The 21090-nt window shown below is 39.9% G+C and overlaps 1 protein-coding gene and 1 long non-coding RNA gene across 2 annotated transcripts in view; one reads left to right on the forward strand and one right to left on the reverse strand.

Annotated features, from left to right (window-relative positions):
- Positions 1-16567: 16567 nt before the first annotated feature.
- Positions 16568-20746, reverse strand: LOC107320715. Its single transcript, XR_001558357.2, has 4 exons — positions 20661-20746; positions 19837-19885; positions 18940-19028; positions 16568-18736 (listed from the first exon to the last, which is right to left on the reverse strand). It is a non-coding gene; the product is annotated as an uncharacterized LOC107320715 (long non-coding RNA).
- DCBLD2 (discoidin, CUB and LCCL domain containing 2) overlaps positions 20085-21090 on the forward strand; it is a 48734-nt gene continuing 47728 nt past the window's right edge. The window contains exon 1 of the mRNA XM_015876825.1: positions 20085-20118. Coding sequence (XP_015732311.1) covers positions 20100-20118 — 19 coding nt within the window. The 5' untranslated portion in view covers positions 20085-20099. The remainder of the gene's footprint in view (positions 20119-21090) is intronic.

Below are 21090 nucleotides of genomic sequence, written 5' to 3' on the forward strand. Positions count from 1 at the left end.
TATTTGCCATTGATAGCATAGGATTCAAGCAGCCTCTGAACAGTCACAAACCAAAATAAGTGTCTCCTAGTCTCTCTCTAAGGGAGAGAGCAGCTTTATAAGTGGAGGAAACTTGCACAATACTTAGTATGGCCATTCTAGCTTGTGAGATGAAGGATTTGGGATGCTAAATGGAAGTGACTTTGGGCTGTAGATCCAGCAACAATGAGGTGTTTGGTCATCCTTATGCAGGGCAGCAGCATTTGCTATATTCCCTTACTGACTGACAGAACACAACAAGAGTTGTGAAGCATAAAGTAGATGTCAAAGACAATACCAAAGTGTCACAGCCTAGGCCCTAAGAAACCATTTTGCGCAGGATTTTGAATACTCAGCTAGGATGTGCTTTTTTGAACTAGAATCTGTACTGAATGTGGAGGTGATATGAATAGTGAGTCCCTAAAGTATCAGACTGAATTGCATAAATAAGGCTACAATCACTGAGTTACAGAATAATAAAGGTCAGAGGGCATATCTGGAGATCGTCTGTTCTAGCCCCTCTACTCAAAGCAGGTCCAAGAAGAACAGATGACTCAGAGCCATACCCAGCTGGGTTTTGAATATCTCCAAGGGTGAAGACACACAGCCTCTCTGGGCAACCTGCTTCAGTTATGAATCACCCTCAGAATTTTTTTTCTGATGTTTAAACTGAACTTCTTCTATTTCAAGTTTGGGGCCCTTGCCTCATGTTCTGGATATGACTGAGAAAAGCTCAGCATTATTTTCTTAATATCCACCAAATCAGGTATTCATATCTGTTGATAAGTTTTCTCTCTGATACATCTCTTCCCAAGGGTAGGGAATCCCAGCTCTTAGCTTCTCCTCATGTCGTATGCTGCAGTCCACCAGTTATCATTGTGACCTTTCACTGGACTGGCTCCCATGTCTTCATATCTTTCTTCAACTGGGGAACCCAGCACTGGATGTAGCACTTGAGATGTGGCCTCCCCTGGGCTGTGTAGAGAAAAATTACCTCTCTTGCCTGCCAGGCCATGCTCTTTCTTACTTGTCCACAGAAACAGTTGGCTGCCTTTGCAGCAAAAACATATTGCTGGCTTATTTTCAACTTGTTGTCCATCAGGACACCCAGATCTAGTATCTGATGTCTAGCTCCACAGTAATGACCATTTCTAGCTGCAGTTTTCTTTAGCTATCTAGATGCAATTGCTTGGATTTTTCTATATAATACATAGAATAACATGCTCAGCACTGTTGAATTGCATGAACTGTTAAAATCAACACTATTTAATTATCTACAAGCACTAAAGACCTAGAAGGCCTCCAAGCTGTTCACCAGGTTAGCAGACTGGATCCTTGTGTAACCACCATGAGCAACGAGAAGCAGAAACAAGTTACTTATTCTCTGGTGAACCTGGATAATGCCAAGCCTTGTGCTGTGCCATACATTTTAATGGCATCCTAATAACTTAGGATTAGGATAACAAGGAAATCTTGAAATGAGAGAGGAGCCACCCTTCCTCGTAATCTTCTTGTCCTTGTGGTTGTTCTCTGCATGCACTATTGGGCTACCTCTCAGCCCTACATTTCTCAGCTCAACAGCAGAAACAAAAAATCACTGTTTCCCAAGTAATGAAGTGAAATCCTACAGAAATGTAACTAGCTGGGTTCTCCAAAGAACAACTGAAGTGGACATAGTGGGTTAACACTCTGGAAACAGGAAATACCCCTAACCAACTCTCTATGTCATCACATAACCTAGATTTCAGTCAAGAATTTGGGTGTTGTTTTAGATAATAAAATAGAACATGTGTTCATCATTAATCTTCTTGAACATTTGCTTGGCTAGAAACTGTCTCTGATCAACCTAGTTATGTAAACAGATCTATGCTTCAGACAGAAGTGGTAAGATATTATTCCAAGTATATTGTAGGGAATCTCTCTTTAGCTCTAATGAGATACAATTAATGAAAGACTCTGTGTTGATGGCAGTACTCCAAAGACTTTCATGTTTTGTTTATGTTTCAAAATTGAATTAAAATTTATCTTGGATCAAAGGGGAGAAATATTACCTCCAAAAAAATCTATCATTTGTCCCTACTGTATTTAAGGTCTAAGTATCATTTCTGCATCTGGCTTGCAAATAAGTGGAAAGCTTTTTGCATTCATTGCAGCTGAACACCAAAGAGAGGTTTCCATTCATCATTTAATTTTTCACAGTTATAGGATTGTGTACAAAAACAAAAGAGAAAATGAGAATCATCAAGCTTGGTTTATCCAAGGAAAATAAATGTTGTATTTTATTTGTCCCATCCAATTCTGGGCACAATCAATGTATTTCATTTCTGTTTGGTAGTGTGGTGAGATAAACATAAAAAAAAAAAAAAAAAAAAAGAAAAAAAAAAAAAGAAAATTACTTGCAGAATATTGGTAAAGTTAATTAAAACATGCAAGTTCCTACAAGGTTTTTCTCCTCGTAGTTATCTTTTCAATCCATTTTGTTTCAGAACAAAGTGAGAACATGCAAATGCCTGTAGTGCTGCCAGTTCAGGGGCAACATATGAGTGGGGAGTGAGGATCTTTGGGATCTGTAATCGCCGCAGCTACTTGCTGGCTATGAAACTTCGTTGTCTCCATTTTCTCACTTATAAAATGTAAAATATATCTAAGAACGAGCCAAGAACTGTATTCTTTCTCACTGTTAGGGGAACTTGTGCTTCTCAATTGAAAGGTGTTAGTGCTTTAATAAGTTGAAGGTTAATCTAAAGCTTTTAACTGTCTGATGGAAATCATGTCCAAATACAGGGAACCCCAAGACTGAGATAAAAATAATCATTAGAAGTATGTATTTCTGAGTTAAAGCACTGAAGAGGATTAGTCTCAACTGTTCCAATTCCAGAACATAATATTTTACTTGCTTTACCTATTTTGGCAACTGTCATGAAATGCTTCCAAAGATCTTAGAGATATGGAACTCTTGAGATACAGATATTTCTAATCTTGAATTCATTTCAAGCTTGACAATTGTTTTAAGAATTCTTTACAAAGTTCTGCATTCAGTATCTGGGAAAATAATACAGTAAAGACTGTGTTGACAGACACATGGAGTAATAAGGTAAGGATGAAAGCTGAAGTGAATAGAGAAAAGGAAAATCAAATGCCTGTGGCAGTGAAAAGATAAATACTTTTCTAGGTAAGGAGAGAGCTCAGTAACTTTTAAAAGGTGTCAGCTGCTAAAAATGGCATGGTAGATGCTGCTGTTTCTTCTCCTTTCTTCATGACAGGAATTCAGCTGCATTTTAATTGTGGCACTGCTAAAGCCAGATTGAGAAGCTCGCAGCCAATCAGAAATACTAAGAAAATAAACTAAAATAAGGCATGTGCTTCCAAATGCGTAAGTATTGATGCCAGTCCTCTTCTGTCTGGAATGCCCCAAGCATTGCTCTGCAGCCCCTTCACTTAACCCTCGTTTCTCCACCGCGCTGCTGTCATAACAGAATTTGATTTAAAGATAGTTCCATGGTATCTATAAACAATTGTACTCCATAGTAATCTAGATTTCTTGTTTGGAATGATCTGAAATTACAAAAATCCATCTTTGGTCGTTACATAAGCTTGTTTTGATAGCAAAAAGAAATTAGAAGCAGATAGGTTGGCCAGTATAAAACAGATAGGTTAAAACAATTGTGATAGTGAGTATTTAAAGCTACTGAAGTCATGCAGTGATTACAACAAGAAGAAAAATGGGAGGAAATGTTTGTAGCTGAAGTCACCAAAGCGTGTTTTAAGTAATGTTCATGGAATGTGATGGTCAGCTTTCATGGTGTTTGTCTGAAGGTCACTGAGCAGAGGCAGAGGAGAACTGACCAGGAAGAGCTTATATCATCACGGCTATCAACCTAGTGTATCCTTAGGGGGATCTGGGGATTCATCAGTACACTAAAATGCTTCCAATATAAGCCTCCTGTGGTGCTGTGCCTGGATTTTGGACACATTTACTCAGTGAGAAAACCTCACCTGGGAGACCTCATTTTCTGAGTGACAGCTCCAGATCACATTTGCTATCTGAATGGCTTTGAGAACAGAAGTGCCAAAGGTACCAGCAACAACCACCTTCAAATCTGCAATCAGGATCATTTTGTTTTGGTTCTGCCAAAATGTAACATTTAAATTGTAGGATTTCTTTATTATTGTCTCTTCCAAAACTTCAGATTTACTATTTTTCCATTCGCCTCTTAATTCCCTCACCCCTTGGTTTCTATCCTAAAGAAAATCATGACTGTGAGAAGCTCCATCCATCATTCTGCAACATGGGAAGAGTGGAATTGTTGTGAAAGGCGCCGTAAACTGGTGTTGCAGACAGGGATTAGAAGATTCTGGATTCCTTGGAAATGGGATCTTAGCCATGGAGAAACTTTGAAACACTGGAAGGAGGAGACCTGACAATGGCCACTGAGTTTAAATAGCATCTTTCTCTGAAGTACCATACATTTTCTTCATGCTTTACTCTGCAGTGGATAAAATGTAGCCATCATGATCTTTACATCAGGCTTTCATTTGGAAAGCATCAGAAGTTTTGCCAGCTACTCTGGATGGTACTTTTTCAATCAGTGAAAATCTGCAGCTATTTGTTCCTGACTAATTTTTGGGGGAGCCGAGCCAGGTGGTGGTTTGAAGGAGAACTCAGTGTTCATAGCGGTCTGGGTATGAGAAACACAGTGTGGGAAAGGAGTTTTCTCTTTCGTAATATGAGTTAGCTGAACTTATTTCACATTTGTTCTGTACAGTGTACTGGCAGTAAAAAAAATGTAGCAACGCTTAATGCTGTGTTCCAGAGGGCCTAATCCCTGCCCAATTCTGAATATTTTTTGAGCATCTCATATCTGACTATGCACTCAGCTTTTGCAAATGGGCCTGTCTCTACAGTGGGTCTCATAGTGATCCACACCTAAATCCTGTCTCCTGCCGTTCCTGCTTAGAGGACATTCCTGTGTTAAATCTGAATTTTGCTGCATGATGTTGCCCACAGAATCATAGAATTGCTCAGATTGGAAAAGACCTTAAAGATCATTGAGTTCAACCACATCCTACCCATACTACTGTGACTCTAACAACACTCCACTCAATCATGTCCCTGAGCACCACATCCAAACAGTTTTAAACACATCCAGGGATGGTGACTCAACCACCTCTCTAGGGAGCCTATTCCAGTGCTTAACAACCCTTTCTGTAAAGTTCTTCTTAAAATCCAACCTTAACCTCCTCTGGTTCAACTTGAGGCAACTTTCCCCTCATCCTGTCACCTGTCACCAGTGAGAAGAGACCAACCCCGCTCTCACTGCAATCACCTTTCAGGTATTTGAAGAGAGAAATAAAGTCTCAGCCATAAGCAGCCAGCCGTGTCTCTTCTGCTGGTATTAGGCCATTTGAAGTTTCCAGGAGCTCTGACTGTGCCCAGAAGGAGCACCCAGCCTGTTCTCAAACTCTCTTCAGGGTCATGCTGAGGAAACACCCTCTTGGAAGCTGCATGGCTCCCTTGTTCCATCACTGTGAAATAAATGTAATTGTTTGAAATCATCTCATTTGTCTTTGTGCATGCAAAGACCATGGGAACACTTACAACTCAATCTTGTTCAGATAGTGCACACAAAACCAGAGGAAATAACAATATTTGGGACTTTCAAGAAATTCCAGAGCAACCAGAGATTTTTTTGGCGGATGTTCCCTCATTGTTTTTCCAAGCTGACAAGCATGGAAGTGCCCTTTCCACCTCTTTCTACCTCTGTGTCACTGCCAAGTTCAAGGCTGTTGACACTTGGACTCGCAAAGCAAAAAATTAGAAGTGAGTGGAAAAACACTTCAAGCTGACCCAAAGGGGAACTGCGGCCTCTACCTGCTAGTGTCTTCTTCCACAAGTTTTACCTTCTTTCTTCAGGTTAAGTGAGTCACTGCATTCTTCTGCCATTTACTTATCTTCTGTTTTCTCTGTGTGCGCAGCAAATCTCTGATGCTCGTGGGACTGTTCCAAGTTCAATAACATTTTATTTTCTGAAGGTTATAAGATTCCTCGAACTCCAGACAAGATCTGGAGCCAGAGGGGGGATCAGTTTGCATAAAATCAAAGCTCTGCCATGGGCAAGTGACAGATATAGCCCGTTAATTAAGGTTTCAATCTGAAAGTGTTATTTTCTATGTGGGAAAAGACAGCTTAACTGACTATAATCTGTTGTTGAAATTTCATCTGGAATTATGCACACATAGTCCTGGCTGGTGTAAGTAGAAAGTATTTACACAGACATTCATTGTCCTGACCCACAGACAGAGTTCAAACAAACACTGATGGGAAAATTAAATTAGGAGTACAGGATATTGTCCTTCATTCTCTGCATTCAAGCTACTCAGATGGCAGAATCTGAAATTTATATGGCATTTTAATTGGTCGTGAACAAAGTCAGAATTATTCCAAGGTTTGATCTGAACAGATTTCATACATGAATATTTAACGTTCATAAAACATGCCAGAAGGACAACTCTGAATGTTGAAACTTTGCGTTTATTTGAAAAAGCAGTTCTATAAAGGCTTGTGTTGAAGATGGAACAACTACTGCAAATCCAAAGCAAATTGCTTGTCTAGAATCTTATGTATACTGTAGTTTCTGTCAAATGCCTGCTGTTCTCTATTACAAAGATCAACAGTGAAATGGGTATTACAGGTCTCAGAGAACACAGCAACAGAACAAGCCTCTCAAGCATAGTTTACCTAAAATGTAGCACCAACCATTGCTCTGCTCTCAGTGAAAACCTTACTGGCCCATGCAGAAAGCACAGTCCCTTCCTCACAGTAGCCTTCATCCTGCACTACAGAACTAAGACTCCAGCAATAAGCTGATCTCTGCATCTTCTGGTTTCCTGAATTGCAATTCCAACACTGAGTCTGAATTTCTTCTTAAGTTCTGGAAGTTCTTAAGTTCTACTTTCTTGGTAGAATTACTTATTGCTGTAGGCATCCATTCCCTGCAGGAAACTACACTAATATTTTATCTGTGACCTTTGCTGCACAGATCCCTAACTCCAAATTCAGCTTTTCTTCCTTAGCTTGTTAAGGAACTGACGTACGTAACACCAAGACCATGATCATCTTCTACCAGACCTGTGATCCTAAGCCACTCTACCATTTGTCTCATCCTTAGTTCATTTATTCTTTTCTGTTGTAGGATGAATTACACAATCTTTATTGTGAGGATAGCCAGTTCAGAAACTGGAACCTGAGGCCTGGCAGGATCCAGGAACAAAGGCAACCCTCCAAGCTCTGCTTTCCAAATGGAAACCAGATATCCACTTTGGCCCTTCACTTGTGGGTAACCTTACTCACCCTATCCTAAGTCAATACTATGAAGATGTTGTTGACATCCACAAGCATCAACCCTTACCTCAGTTATTCTTTAACAGCTGGTAAGATCCAACATTGGATTTAGCTCTCCATCTTCTCTTTCACAGAAGGATAGCCTTCTGCGAAGACTAGCATATGTCTTGAACTTCAAACTTAATGCTGAGTAAAGCAGTTTCCTTGCATTAGCCCTAACTGTCTCTTCAAAGACTATGGGAACTACAGCAAATTCAGGTCTGTGCCCTCTTCTTCCCTGAACTCTATCTGCATAAGTGCTACATGTGTTATCTATAGTCCTATCACACCTTAATTGCTGATAGTTCAGACCTCACTGTGTCCTTCCAGTACTTGAAGGGAGCATATAAGCAGGATATAATATTACATATAATATAACATAATGATATCTTAAAGTCCTCCATTCAGTACTATAGCATATAGACTGTACTCTTCCTTTCCTGCCTCACTCTGATGGACTGGATTTGTTAGTAATCTCCACTTTCCTCTCCTTTTTTGACCCCTTTCTTTAACCATTACAGAATTGCCAGCTTCCATATCAGAGCCAGACATCCTTTCAGACACGAGCCCCAATTCTACCTCAACTGAAGCACACATTAAATGCAAGTTTCCCTTTTGCAGTTAGGTCAGGATTCCACAGGGACAAGTATGACAGTGACCTGCACTACAGTTAGTCACTCCTGTTGCCTCTAGGAAGCATCGTCAGATCTCCTATGCCTCTGAAATAAGGACTGTAGGGCTGCTGTGATGTAGTGAGATATGTAATTCTACAGACTGCTCTCCTAAATCCAAACCATGCATTCAATCTACCAAACTATGCATTTATACTACCTTTAACAGTAAAGTTGCTGCCACCAGTTTCCATTGCAACTAGCCAGAAGGCGTAAATCCTTGCCATCACTAGCTCTTTTGCTAGACCCACCACGTTTATAAGATCTTGCAGTAAATTTATGTGTGAAACTCATCCTTTTCTGAACCCTAGCCTGACCTATAGACACACAACACCCCTGCCCTCCAAAGCACTGACTTTAATCTCATCACTGCAACCTTTAACTGTAACCAGTCACTTCTCTCTACCAGGAACATATTCACCTAGTTGAATCTGTTTTTTGCTAGAAGGACAAACTGAGTTTAGAATTACAGAATAGCAAAGTGCCAATTGAGGAGAATTTATCTTCCAATCATTGCTTGAAAACATACATGGTTTAAAAGGTATCCCATGTCAGTTTCAACCGCATTTTGTTTTGACCGGCAGATTTTAGTTTTAGGGTAGCTTGTTGGTGCTTTAACAATCCCTGAACCAACAGACAACTGCTGGATTGTTTGAAAAAGAAAGGGAGACTTAAAAGTTTTTTCCACACAAGGAAAACTTTTCTTCTTCAGATCTAAGTATAGAGATGGGATTTTTACCTTTGCCTTTCCTCTACATTTGTACATGCTAGAACATACTTTAGTTTATCGCAAAAGCATCAAATAGCTGAGTAAAATTGTATTCTCTTTTTTTCTTAGTAGAATTCTGCTAAGAGACTCAATCCTCTAATCCAGAGCTTAATAAAAACCTGTGATTCATATTAATATCAATAAGCATTGAAAAAAAATCCAAAACACTACCCTATGAAACTAACAGCATGACAAAATAATGTCTCAGGATGAACAATAAACAGTTTCTATAGAAAGTATATTTCCGTAGATGCATTTCTTCGAGAGCAAATTACTAGAAAAAATATACTCCGCGGGTTTTCCTAATCATATTTCTTTTTTGGTAATGTAAGAAGTCATTCCCCAAGGGCAGTGTTTTGTTCCCATTCAAGTAAAAGACACAAATTCTCTTGAGTTCCATGGGAACAAGGGTGTTCTAAAAATAAAATGGTTCTCCTGATAACCTCCAGTGGGTTTTCTTTTCTCAGAAAACAAACACAACAAAGATGACATTTTCATCAGCTCCATTTCTGTCCTTGGGGTATAATTATATTCAGAGCAAACTCAGCTTGGGGATATGGGGCTTTATGTCTTATTGTGTACCCTCCAGATTAACCTAGAGCCAAATTGTCCCTTACTGGTGCACATTTACAGCTGCTCATGGTCAGCAGCATAGCTCAAAAACTTCCCTGCAAGTAGGAAAAAACAGCTGATAATTTTATATGGCATCTTGGTAGGGCAATTCTTTCTTGGAGTCTTGCAGTTCCTCATCAGACCGGGTATGCTGCTATGACTACCAGAGAAGAGGCTGAGATTCCACTCATAATCACTGTGAATCCCTTCCTGAGGATGGCAAGTAACAGAGCTGCCAGAAAAAGAAAAACAGTGGAATAAAGTACTAATATTGTATCATAGCCACTCATCAACATTAAAAAAATAAATAAATTATCACACATATTCAGCAATTGACCACCAAGGCCACTGTGCTTGAGACTCTAGCCATAAATTCTTTGGCTGTTTACACAGTCCCACAACAAGCCTTCCAGGAGATAGGGCAACATTATAGCTTTCCAGATCTTACTTTATGTGTAAAACAATGAGCAATCTGTTTGTGATGAATGCTCCCTGTGTGCCGTGGCATTCTGTCTCATCTGCAGTTTGCTCCTGTAGTTAAACAAGGCACTGCAGGATGCTTCCTAATGTCTTTTGGAGACTTGTTTGTCATTCTACATGAATGTATAGCACCATTGTTACCTTTTTGCACAGAGGCCCTTAGCTGGGTTACCGTGCAAACACCATTAGAATTGGTGCTTCACTGTTCATTTTGTTACTGAAGTGGAGTGAGAGGAAGGACCACACAAAGACAGTCCATGCCTGTGGAGAATGCAGTGTCAGCCTTTCCTGGAAGACTGATGCAACTATCTCTGCTCAGTTAAATACTGTCCATCGGGTTGCCTGCTGCCTGCTGGAACAGAAGCTGCCTACACCACTCCTGAGAGAAGGGGAAGACTTCAAGATGTGGCTCAATTACTTCAGAATAACCTTCACACTGACAACCATTTGCAAGACAAGACTATCTATAGACCACATGAGAACCATGTCTGTAACTGACAGTCCCCCAGGCAAAGGAGAGACATAGAACAAAAGAAAATGAGCAAATTGGTGTATCTTAATATTTTTCCATGTTCAGTGATTTTACACAAGAAAGTGATGCTTGTTTGTCTAGATACTTCAGTGCCTTGCAGTTCTGTTTTACTTAAGGTGGACAGTGTTTTGTAGTGAGACTTTTAAGTGAAAGTAGTGTGAGAAAAGGCCACAGGGAATGCTGCTGCTGATGCTTAGAAGACCTGTCATAGGCATGTATCATGTGGGTGTGATGAGGCAAGTTGTTAAGATCTGAGTATGCCTAAAGAGAACCAGATGATAAAACCATGGGCACATCTAGTCAAAATGGAATATCTCTTTCAGTAAAGCTTTAAGCTTATGGTTTCAAGCTGTGCCAGGGGAAGTTCAGGCTGGATGTTAGGAAATACTGCTTCTCTGAAAGAGTGGTCAGGCAGCAGAATGGGCTGCCCAGGGAGGTGGTGGAGACACTGACCCTGGAGGCATTCAAAGAATGTTTGGATGTTGTGCTGATGGACATGGTTTAGTGAGAACTATTGGTGATGGGTGGATGGTTGGACTGGTTGATCTTGTAGTTCTTTTCCAACCTTGGTGATTCTATGATTCTATCATTCTATGAAAGGAAGGTGCCATGCTCTCTTGGCAATTGATCTCCATTCTGGAGTCTCATTATCATCCAGATGAAGAAGTGCACAGGGAGAATCCAGAGAGAGTCTCTCCAAGAATCATCTCTGGTCCAACCTGCAAAAGTTGCCACATCCAAATAATTGCCTACCATTTCATTCAGCCTTGTGTCTGTGAGACACAAACTCACTCATTATTTTAGCCACGATTCAATTCCGAGTATTATGTTTAACCTCTTATCTTCATCTTATGTGAGTCTGAATCTCTATGATCTGAAACTATGAGTTCTTTGTGAATATCCATCATTATTTGAAAGTACCTGTGTTGTTCTATCAACAGAGCACCGCCTTTGTTTACTTGTTTTACAAGCAAGTGGATATTGTTTTTTTAACTCTTAGAGTAAAACTCTAAAACTCATTTTCAAACACCCTCTAAATTATTCAGACAGTTCAAATTCCCATTTCAATGAAAATCCATGATTTTTCCATTTTAAATAAATAAATAAATAAGGAGGTAAGAAAGAATTAAAAGTAAGTTGGAAACATTTTCTTGACCGTAGAACAATGTTATCATGTTTGTATTAAACTGCTGGATTTACTTTGAAGCAACGGAGTCTGAAGAAGAAACGAAGCTTTTAGACACTCAAAAAATGTAAAAAGTATTTAATTTTAATAGTGAGAAGGTATGAATTTGTATAGATATTACAGCTTTTATTTAAAATTGCTAAAATAGCTCACATACCTTTTCAAGCATTGCCTACATGCACACCCAGGCATGAGTGCGCTGCTAGAGCAATGTGTGCTTCTCACCAGTAGAGAGCAGCACTGTCCCAACCATTGATTCAATTGCAGAAGTTGCTCCTATTTTTTTCCTCTCTCGTCCCAACAGCTAAACCCAAAGTGAGATTTCTCCCTGCCTTTGTCAAGTGGAATGCCTTGTCTGATTGCGAATGTTTTTCACTGAAATAAAATTTAAGCATATGCCTTATTGCTAGCAGAACTCTCTAATGATTCCACCCTGTTCTCTCTACCTATACTTTCTAATAATCTCCCCTACTTATGAAGCCGCTGCTTTGCCTGTTTTCTTCCTTCCAGAGCATGTCTAACATTTCTCAGAGACATTAGCAGTACAGAATGTTGCTTTTCCAAGGGCTGACCAAGGTGGGAATTGAAGAAATGAAGCAGTGAGGCCCTTGTCCTAGAAGATATTTTATCTTGACTTAAACAAACATGACCTGTGCAGGCAGGGAGAGGTGATAGTGTAAAGGTGATGTGCTGCAGATTCTCTGTTACATTCACAGAGGATAATCACTGGAGGTGATTTGTACTTCCTTTCTACCTAAGGATTCTCCAGCAGAGCTTGCATTCTGCTGTCTTCATAAGATGCAGTGAATTGCTCTGAACACTTCATTATTTCAGCTTTTGCACTGATTCTGACTTGTGTTCCTCAAATGTGCCTCATTACCAAGCACGATGTGGATTCTGGGATGACCCTGACTCCTATCTCCAGTCTGGCTCTGCTCTCCTTGCTTGACTACTTTGGATCTGGATTCTGTCTGGTAATTAGGGCCTCTGCCCTACTGTCCTTGTTGTCATGCTTGGCCCCTCAACAGCTCCCTTACCCTTAGGGAACAGCTGGCCCTTGTTGTACTCTGATACTCACTAACTCAGTGCAAACCAAGAGCTAAGAATCTGCAGAAAAAATGATGCAGATAATTATTTAAGCTTTCCTTTTTACAATAGGCTGGGTAGTACTATCTTGCATGAACCTTACTTGTTTAAGTTTGGGGATTTTTTTAGAGGAATGAGTGACAAAATCTTTTCTGAGTCAGGCTGCTTTAATGGAATGATTGTTTTTCAAATCATTCTTGCTGTCCAAAAATGTCTACTCACACTTTTTCATACCCAGAAATTCAACACTGTAGTCAAAACCTAGCCAAGTCAACACCTAGTTATGGATAGGACAGCTTTTCTGGTTTAGAAGCCTTAACACCGCTGCTTTAGCAGCTAGCTATACATAAGAACATGAAAGAGAAGTGTGTCAGATGAGTAATTTTTTTGCTAAGAAGTATGTCATTTTAACTTCTATGCTCTAATCTACATCACTGTACCTCCACACATCTTTTGCTAGCTTTCCTCTTCCTCAGCCTACACGCTTCTTTCATAAGCAGGAAAGAACAAAAATAACTGATGGCAGGTGGGGTTTTCAGGCAGAGTAAGTTAGACCAAAGCCAAACCATTTTGGAAACCATACCAAATTGTTTCTGTACATACATGCCAGCTATTTTTCTTCTAAAGAGTACCAGAGAATAAATTAGGAACTATATAAAATCTAAACTCACGACTATTTACCACAGAATACATACTTTAGTGAGTTAGTCACCTCGTGTACAAATAAATAAGGTTTCACAGAATCACAGAATTATAGGGGTTGTAATGGACCTCAGGAGATTATTGAGTCCAACCCCCATGCTAAAGCAGGTACTCTACAATAGGTCACATAGGTGGGCATCCAGACAGGCCTTGGATATTTCCATAGAAGGAGACTCCGCATCCTCTCTGGGCAACCTGTTCCAGTGCTCCATCACCCTTATCATAAAGGAGTTCTGCATGTTAGTACTGAACTTCCTATGTTGAAGTTTTAGGCCATTACTCATTGTCCTATCTCTATACATCACTGAGAAGAGCCTGGAAGAGTGGACAGTGAGGTGGATTGAGAAGCATCTGACTGGCAGAGCTCGGAGGGCTCTCATCGATGGCACAGAGTCCGGTTGGAGGCCTGTAATTAGCGGTATTCCCCAGGGGCCAATGCTGGGTCTGGTCTTGTTCAACATCTTCATCAGTGACCTGGATGAAGGGATAGAGTCCACCCTCAGCAAGTTTGCTGATGGTACAAAGCTGGGAGGAGTGGCTGACATACCAGAAGGCTGTGCTGCCATTCAACAAGACCTGGGCAGACTAGAGACCAGACTGGGCAGGGAGGAACCTGATGAGATTCAACAAAAACTGCCCGTAGATGTTGTGTAATCTCCTTCTCTGGAGATATTCAAGACCTGCCTCAATAACAACCTGTGTGACCTGCTGTACGGAACCTACTTCAACAAGGCAGTTGGACTCAATGATCTCTAGAGGTCCATTCCAACCCCTGCTGTTCTGAGACTCCATGACTGACAAACCTTGGTTTCTCTATCTTGTCTTTCAAGCTGTTGCCAATGATGGCTAATTGTCAGAGCCCTGTGCATCACTAAAGCACTCTGGTAGTGTTGCTTCAGCATCACAGCACTAACATACCTCGAGGAGCCCCATCTCTCCTCCTCACATTTTGAGCTTTGTCAAGCATAGACCCATCTCACACTTTATGAAGCCTCTTGAAAGTAACCCTAAGACAAGAAAATAGATTGTATGGTGCAAGTTATGCATCTTCTCTAGCCCACTTAGTCCAGCAATTTCTCTTCAGAGAAATAATGAAGACTGGGATGAGCTAAAAATGGTTTCATATAAGTTATTGAAGATGTCAGCAGTTAATACACATTCTTAGGTCTGTTTGGCTTTTGTGAAGATAAAGCCGTAAGTATTCAGCAATTTCCAGTGCACTGATTAGTCAGTCTGCAGTGCTAGCAGTTCTATTTGTTCTGTCAAAATAACAGTGTCTTTTATTTTGAAGATCTCTTTTCCCTGTAGATAAAGAATATGTCCCAATAAGAAAATTTACCAACAATATTTATTGCATTCGGTCTTCCCAGAGACACTTTGGTTGGGCGGATATTTCTTTCCTTGGCTTCGTGTAAATATTGTCTACACAGAGAGATAGGAGATAGGTTCTTAAAAGCCATGAGGAACAACATTGAGTTTTTTTTATCGCACACCTCCCTGTTCAGTAATGGAATCTTGCTGAGAGGAGTGTCTAGAAATTATATAGCCTCCCCATAGCGATGTTGTCTCAAGCAAACTCTGGGGCATATTGTAATGCTTATCTGATGTTCCTCAGGATATCTGAATTCCTTTGTTTGTGAGTAATCTCCTCTTTCATGACAGGCATGCATAATATAACGGTCCTTCTTCTCCAGAAAGGAAGAAAAGAATGCTGCAAATTAAATATTAGGCAAGTAATTGCACATCTATATTGAGTAAGGACAGTTACTCAGCAAGTATTCTCCCCTTTATTCTTTTTATAGGAATGTCTCTGCTTTTCCTTGAGGCCATCAGGCACAGCATGCTTTAGAAGTCTGTGATATTTCTTGGAAACAGCAGTCTTGCATGGAAAAGCAAATTTCTTGCATTACACTTTTTTCTGTCTAAATGCTTTACTGACTTGCTCAGAGGCCTCATGAAACTAATCTTTCCATGGACTATTTGATCAAACCTGAAAGAACGCTTTTGCTTGAAGGAGTAAATGCTAATAGCAACTTATTTTGTTTAATGCTGTGTACTTCTCTTTATGACATACAACAAAGCAAACAAACAAAAATCAACTCTTACTGTCAAAACAGTCCCATGTGTTTACCCCAACTGCCAAGCTACAATCTGTTTTACTGAGGTGATCATCTTTTCTTCTTGCTCTTTAATATTGATAGAGTATTTATTCCTTTATCCTCTCCAAACTCTGCTCCATCAGCCAGTCCTTTTCACTAAAGGAAATTACAGGCTGCAGGGAAATCTGGAGAAATATCTGTGTTTTAATACTAGTTGTATATCATCCAGGATCCCACTGGAGATGACATTATTGCTTTCCAATGGTGAGAGCTGGTCACATGGGAGGTGATGTTTTTATTATAATCAGCTGCAGAGAACGGGTGAGGGTGAGCTCATCTGCAGCTGAGTACGTTTGAACTTTTGTACCTCTCAGTACCTTTCTCTGAGCAGTGGAAACCCCCTCCAACTGGGATGTGTTAGTGGGTTTGGTTTCCTGTAAATACTGAAATCTTAGAAAATGGCCACAGGAAATGAACTTTTCAATAGAAAAGACAATTGAACTGAATTACCACGATGATCATTGAAGCAAAGTACTCTAATTTTAGTTAGGTAGAGAAGGATATTATGGTATAAATATCTGATTTGATCTTAGTTTTCCATCTACTCGGAAGACCTTTTCAATCTCTGTTTTATTACACAAAGCAGATTCTACTTACACTGTGGACTACCACTATGCTGGAAGTCTCCTGAGAGCTGCTTTTCACCCTGAACACCAATCTGAAACTCCAAGAATTGGTCTTCTGTCAAAGCCTCAATAAACATATCGCATCTGCTTCCCTGGGACAATTTCCAGATGACATGTATTTCATTGACTTTTTGTGAGGAATAAATGGAAATCTAGGGGCACATCTGGTGCTGCCTTCAAATCAATTTACAGAAGTTAAGTAGATTTGAATTGGCATTCACTCACATAGGAACATGAAGTGCAGCTCTTTGTTTGCTTCACCCTGCTGATTTGGCCATTAAGCAATTGCATTTACCTTAATGCAGATTTTGTTGGGGGGGAGGGGGGAGAGAAGAAGAGGAAAAAAAGACATTTTGCACACAACTGAACTTTAAGGCATTTAATGAAATTAAAGCAAAGAACTCACAGCACAGTAGGGAACCCAGATAACAGGAACAGTCGTTTAGTCAGCACATTTCTGTTCCCACAGGAGCCAAGGCTAATTATCGAGGCCAGGTTGCATCCACAGGGATGGAGACATGACAGCACAAGAGTGTGGAAGTGTGGATAATGGAGCCGTGCATTCTCCCTACCAAGTTGTCACAAAAAAATTCATAGTGTATAAGAAAGTACTTATGTTGTCCAGCTTATTCAGTGCCATCCATATCCATGTCAGTCAATCCTGAGTAATCTTGTTAGAAACGTATTAAGAACAAAAACAAAAAAATCCCCCCCCAAAAAACAAGTTTAGGGAGGGAAAAGAGGAAAGCAGATCCAAGTCTGGAAATTGTCTCCACAAAACAGACACTTTTTTTCTCTCTCTCTCTTTTTTTTTAATGTTGTAAGTAAAAGCTATATAACATTCCACAGTCATCAAAGGATGTTCTCTTATCACGGAGTAGTCTTTGGGTTAATAGCATACTTCTAGATATCTCTCTATTCTCTTTACTGAAACAGATTGTAAAAGGTGAGAGAGATCGGTTTTAGTCTAGAGCACTTTTATGAGGTAAAAGCATTATTTTGTGCTTAAGGCATTGGGCCAGACCTTCAAACATCTGGTTCAGTTCCTGCCTTTTCCTTGAACTTCCTGTGTGACAAAATATATTCGAACTTCAATTCCCTATCGATCAGGCAGGGATCACTTTGCTTTTGTGTTTTTACAGAGGTGGTCAGTTCCTGGAGTCTATTTGAGAACCTGCACGGCCTAGTTCAGCAAAAAATGTAACTATAAGCTGTGGGCGAGAGTTGATCCCTTGATATTCTGAGTATGCAGTCCTAATTCAATCACTGTTTTTCTGTAGCTTGACAGTCTCTTTCTCAATATTACAATATATAATATTAGAATAATGCTACTTTCTTACTTCCAGTGGCAGTAACGTGAATAAAATGTTTGCAACACTTCAAAAGTGTCTTCAAAAAGAAAAAGTGCTGTAAAAATTGAATCATGAGAATTCCATGCACTTTTGCATAAGGTAGTTTTTCCACAACCGGTTTTGCTGTATCTGCTCCCAAAGCTTCTTCCCTATTGTTTTCAGTATAGAAAAGTTCATTTAGTCTTCACATGTTATTATCTCCCATCTTTCAGATGTACGAACCCAGCTGCAACAGCATGAAAGACAAGGAATGAGTAAATGATGGCTGCAGCCTCATCTTGGCCAGAAAGCAGTTAAGATTTTATCTTCACAGCACCTTTTTTGTCCATGGAAGGGCTGTGACCCACTGCTTGTGCCTGACAGGAATGCTGGCTGCTGGCCAGCAGTGGGGAAAAAGTCAAGTTGTGAAACAGGAGAAATATTTGAGTCAACTCCTGAATTAGGAAGAGCAGCCACAAGGAACTGACTCAACTTGCCATCCGCTCTGGGTTATCCCTTTCCTTCCAAAGATTTTATTGTTTCTGTGGCTTCCTGACTATTTTTCGGCAAGATTGCAATCTCAGCCTACAAAGCACTGGGAAGATCAATCCTATCTAAAAGTGGCCTGTGAACTGATAAGTTTCTATGAAGTCTACTGCTCTGTAAGGAAATAGGCTGTTGGGAGCAAATGAAGCAGTCGTCTCCTTTATGCAGACTACTGAAGTCACGGTTTCATTGAGAAAAACACCGTACATTGATACACAGGACTGTTACTTTCCCAAATGCATGTATGATAATTATCTGGCCCTGATCTTACAGCCCTGGGAATGTTTCCTTTTGAAATTTCACAGAAGAACAGGAAACAATATTCTCAAAATTACAGGTTCAAATGTTGTGAGCAACAAACATTTTATAATGCAATATTTCTTTATACGACCTGCTGGTCCCATTACTGCCTCCTCCTACTTGAAGGGACATATTCTGCTGTATTGCAGGATTTCTTTCTTTCTTTCTCAGAAATGCAGGGCTCAGCAACTGTGTGGAGAGCTGAACAAATGGTGTCAGAATCCTCCTTGAGCCAAAACAAAAGGAAAGCAATCCATCAGGCTTTTGAGGAAAGATTCAGCTTCTCGTTCCAGGGTTCTTACTCACAGCGATACACGTTCCACAAGGCAGCCTGTTCCTGTTAAACACAAAGCACGTCCTGCTTTCTCCCAAACAAATATTTTCTAGGAATTTAAAGGTGAATATTTGAATTGATGAAATGACCAGCTGGATGTATTGGAACTTATTTTAGCCATAGCAATGCTGCTACATGTTAATGCTGTTATGGGGAGAAACAAAAACAGAGGACAAAGAAATAGTTTATGAAATAGAATGTATTACCAGCAACTTCAGGAGAGCCTTCATGATGGACGGGAAGTCAGTCACTGTTGCATTGTAACATGAGTCCACCTTTGTGGATACTATTAAGTCTGGTGCAAAATAAAGGTGACTTTCATTACTTACTTTCAGAGCAATTATCCATGCAGCTAAATAGGTTTGAAAGAGTGGAGATTACACAGGTGTGTAAAAAATGTAAAAGGAAAAGCTCAGTAGCATCTTAAAAGATGATAAAGTGTAGACCTAATAATAAGGCTTTAGATATTGTAAACAAGCAGGACTTTTACATCTGAAACTCAAAGGAGAGAATTTCATTTGCAACTGTAGGTCAAATTACCAGATGTTTCCTGATAATGTAGGAGGCACTCTGTGCCTGCTTGCAATTCCTCACTTAGATAATGCATAGGAAACAACTATGATCTAAACTCCCAAAGCACTTGACCCTATGTGCAGTTGTCTAGGAACAAAGTTATGTACAAAATACAGAGATATTATCAGGGTCTTGTGTATATCGTGATTCCATAGCAATGGAATTTGCTGAATAATTGTGGTCTTGACTCTTGCTTATTATTAGATACTATATGAAAGGGTGTGAGAAGGATTTCTAAAGTCCTGAGGGAAGGCTCTGCAGTGAGCATTTTGCAGACATCTAACAAAGGACAGTCCTGTCCCTAAATGAGCACAGGTTACACAATGGGAAGATGCAGCAGAAAGTGTGAATCCCAACTTGCAATAGGCAGGACTAAAATAAAAATAAAAATAAAAAAAAATGGAGGGGGGCTGCTTATAAAGTGGATTTGTTTCTGCTTATAACGTGGATTTGTTTCTAGTCTATCTGTCTGGGTGTTTCACAATTCTAGCCAATAACACCAGCATACTGAACTATGCTTTTAATATTACCTGTAAGAAGGATGAGCTCCTCATCATCTGGAGGTGAGGGAAGGTCAGTCTGGAAAGGAAAAATGTTTGTTTATAAGCAATATGATTAACCATATCACTTCAGAGCAATTCTTTAATTCTGCCTTCCATCCATATTCATCTCACAGTCCCAGACTGCCTTCCCTACTGTAACAGATCTGAAATGACTCCTCTGCTCTTTGCTGAGTTGCCAGAATTTCCAGCTTTTGCCATGCAAGTGGAAATGTCACTGCCTATAGCTGAACATGAAGAATTATGGAGAAGGTAAATGAATGTTTAATGTGTTTGAAACTGAAGACTGTCTTTTAACTGAGTTAATGCCTAAAATATATTTTTTAGAAACTCTTATTTTTAAAAATATGAATGACACAGCTGTGATACATCTCATGTGCTTTTCCAGAACATCTTCAAACCTGAGTTCATAGAAACACAAAACATAAATATTACGATTTTGACTAATCGTGGATACCAATATTAGTAACATAACTTAAGTCTGATGACATAGAACCATAGATTGGCTTGGGTTGGAAGGGATCTTAAAGATCACCTAGTTCCAACCTCCTGCCTCTGGCAGTGTTGCTGCTCACCAGCTCAGGCTGCCCAGGGCCCCATCCAAACTGGCCCTGAAAGCCTTCAGGACTGGGGCATCCACAGCTCCCTGGGCAGCCTGTGCCAGTGCCTCACCACCCTCTGAATAAAGAATTTCCTCCTAATATCTAATCTAAATCTCCCCTTTTTTAGTTTAAAACCATCCCCCCTTGACAGACTGTGACATATTACTATCAAACCATATAAAAATTGGCCACCTTCCTGTATATAAGTTCCCTTTGAGCACTGGAAGGTCACATCCCAGAATCCTGAGTGTAGGCCAGCCTGTGCTCTGATGGCATTTTACCTGAGAAAAAAAAAGAGATACTTAATATATATATTTTTTTTTCACAAAACATTGTGAAAAATATACATTATACATATGCTGTACTACAGTCCTAGATACACATCTGCAGCCCTTCATACGGCTGTGAGGTCAGTCGCATGGTCATGAAAGCTAAGCACTACGCAATTCCTATAATCCTATACGTAAGTATTGTGATACCGCATAGTAATTTGGTATGTAATTGCCCAACAAAGCATTATCTTCAGTTTAATAGTGGTTCAGATTTTTTGTTCAATTTATATTCAGCTTCTTTAAATAGCTGTAATGTAAAATTCAAATTGCAGCTGCCAGAGAACAGTTCT

The sequence above is a fragment of the Coturnix japonica genome, chromosome 1 (genome assembly GCF_001577835.2).
Source record: "Coturnix japonica isolate 7356 chromosome 1, Coturnix japonica 2.1, whole genome shotgun sequence".
Taxonomy (NCBI): domain Eukaryota; kingdom Metazoa; phylum Chordata; class Aves; order Galliformes; family Phasianidae; genus Coturnix; species Coturnix japonica.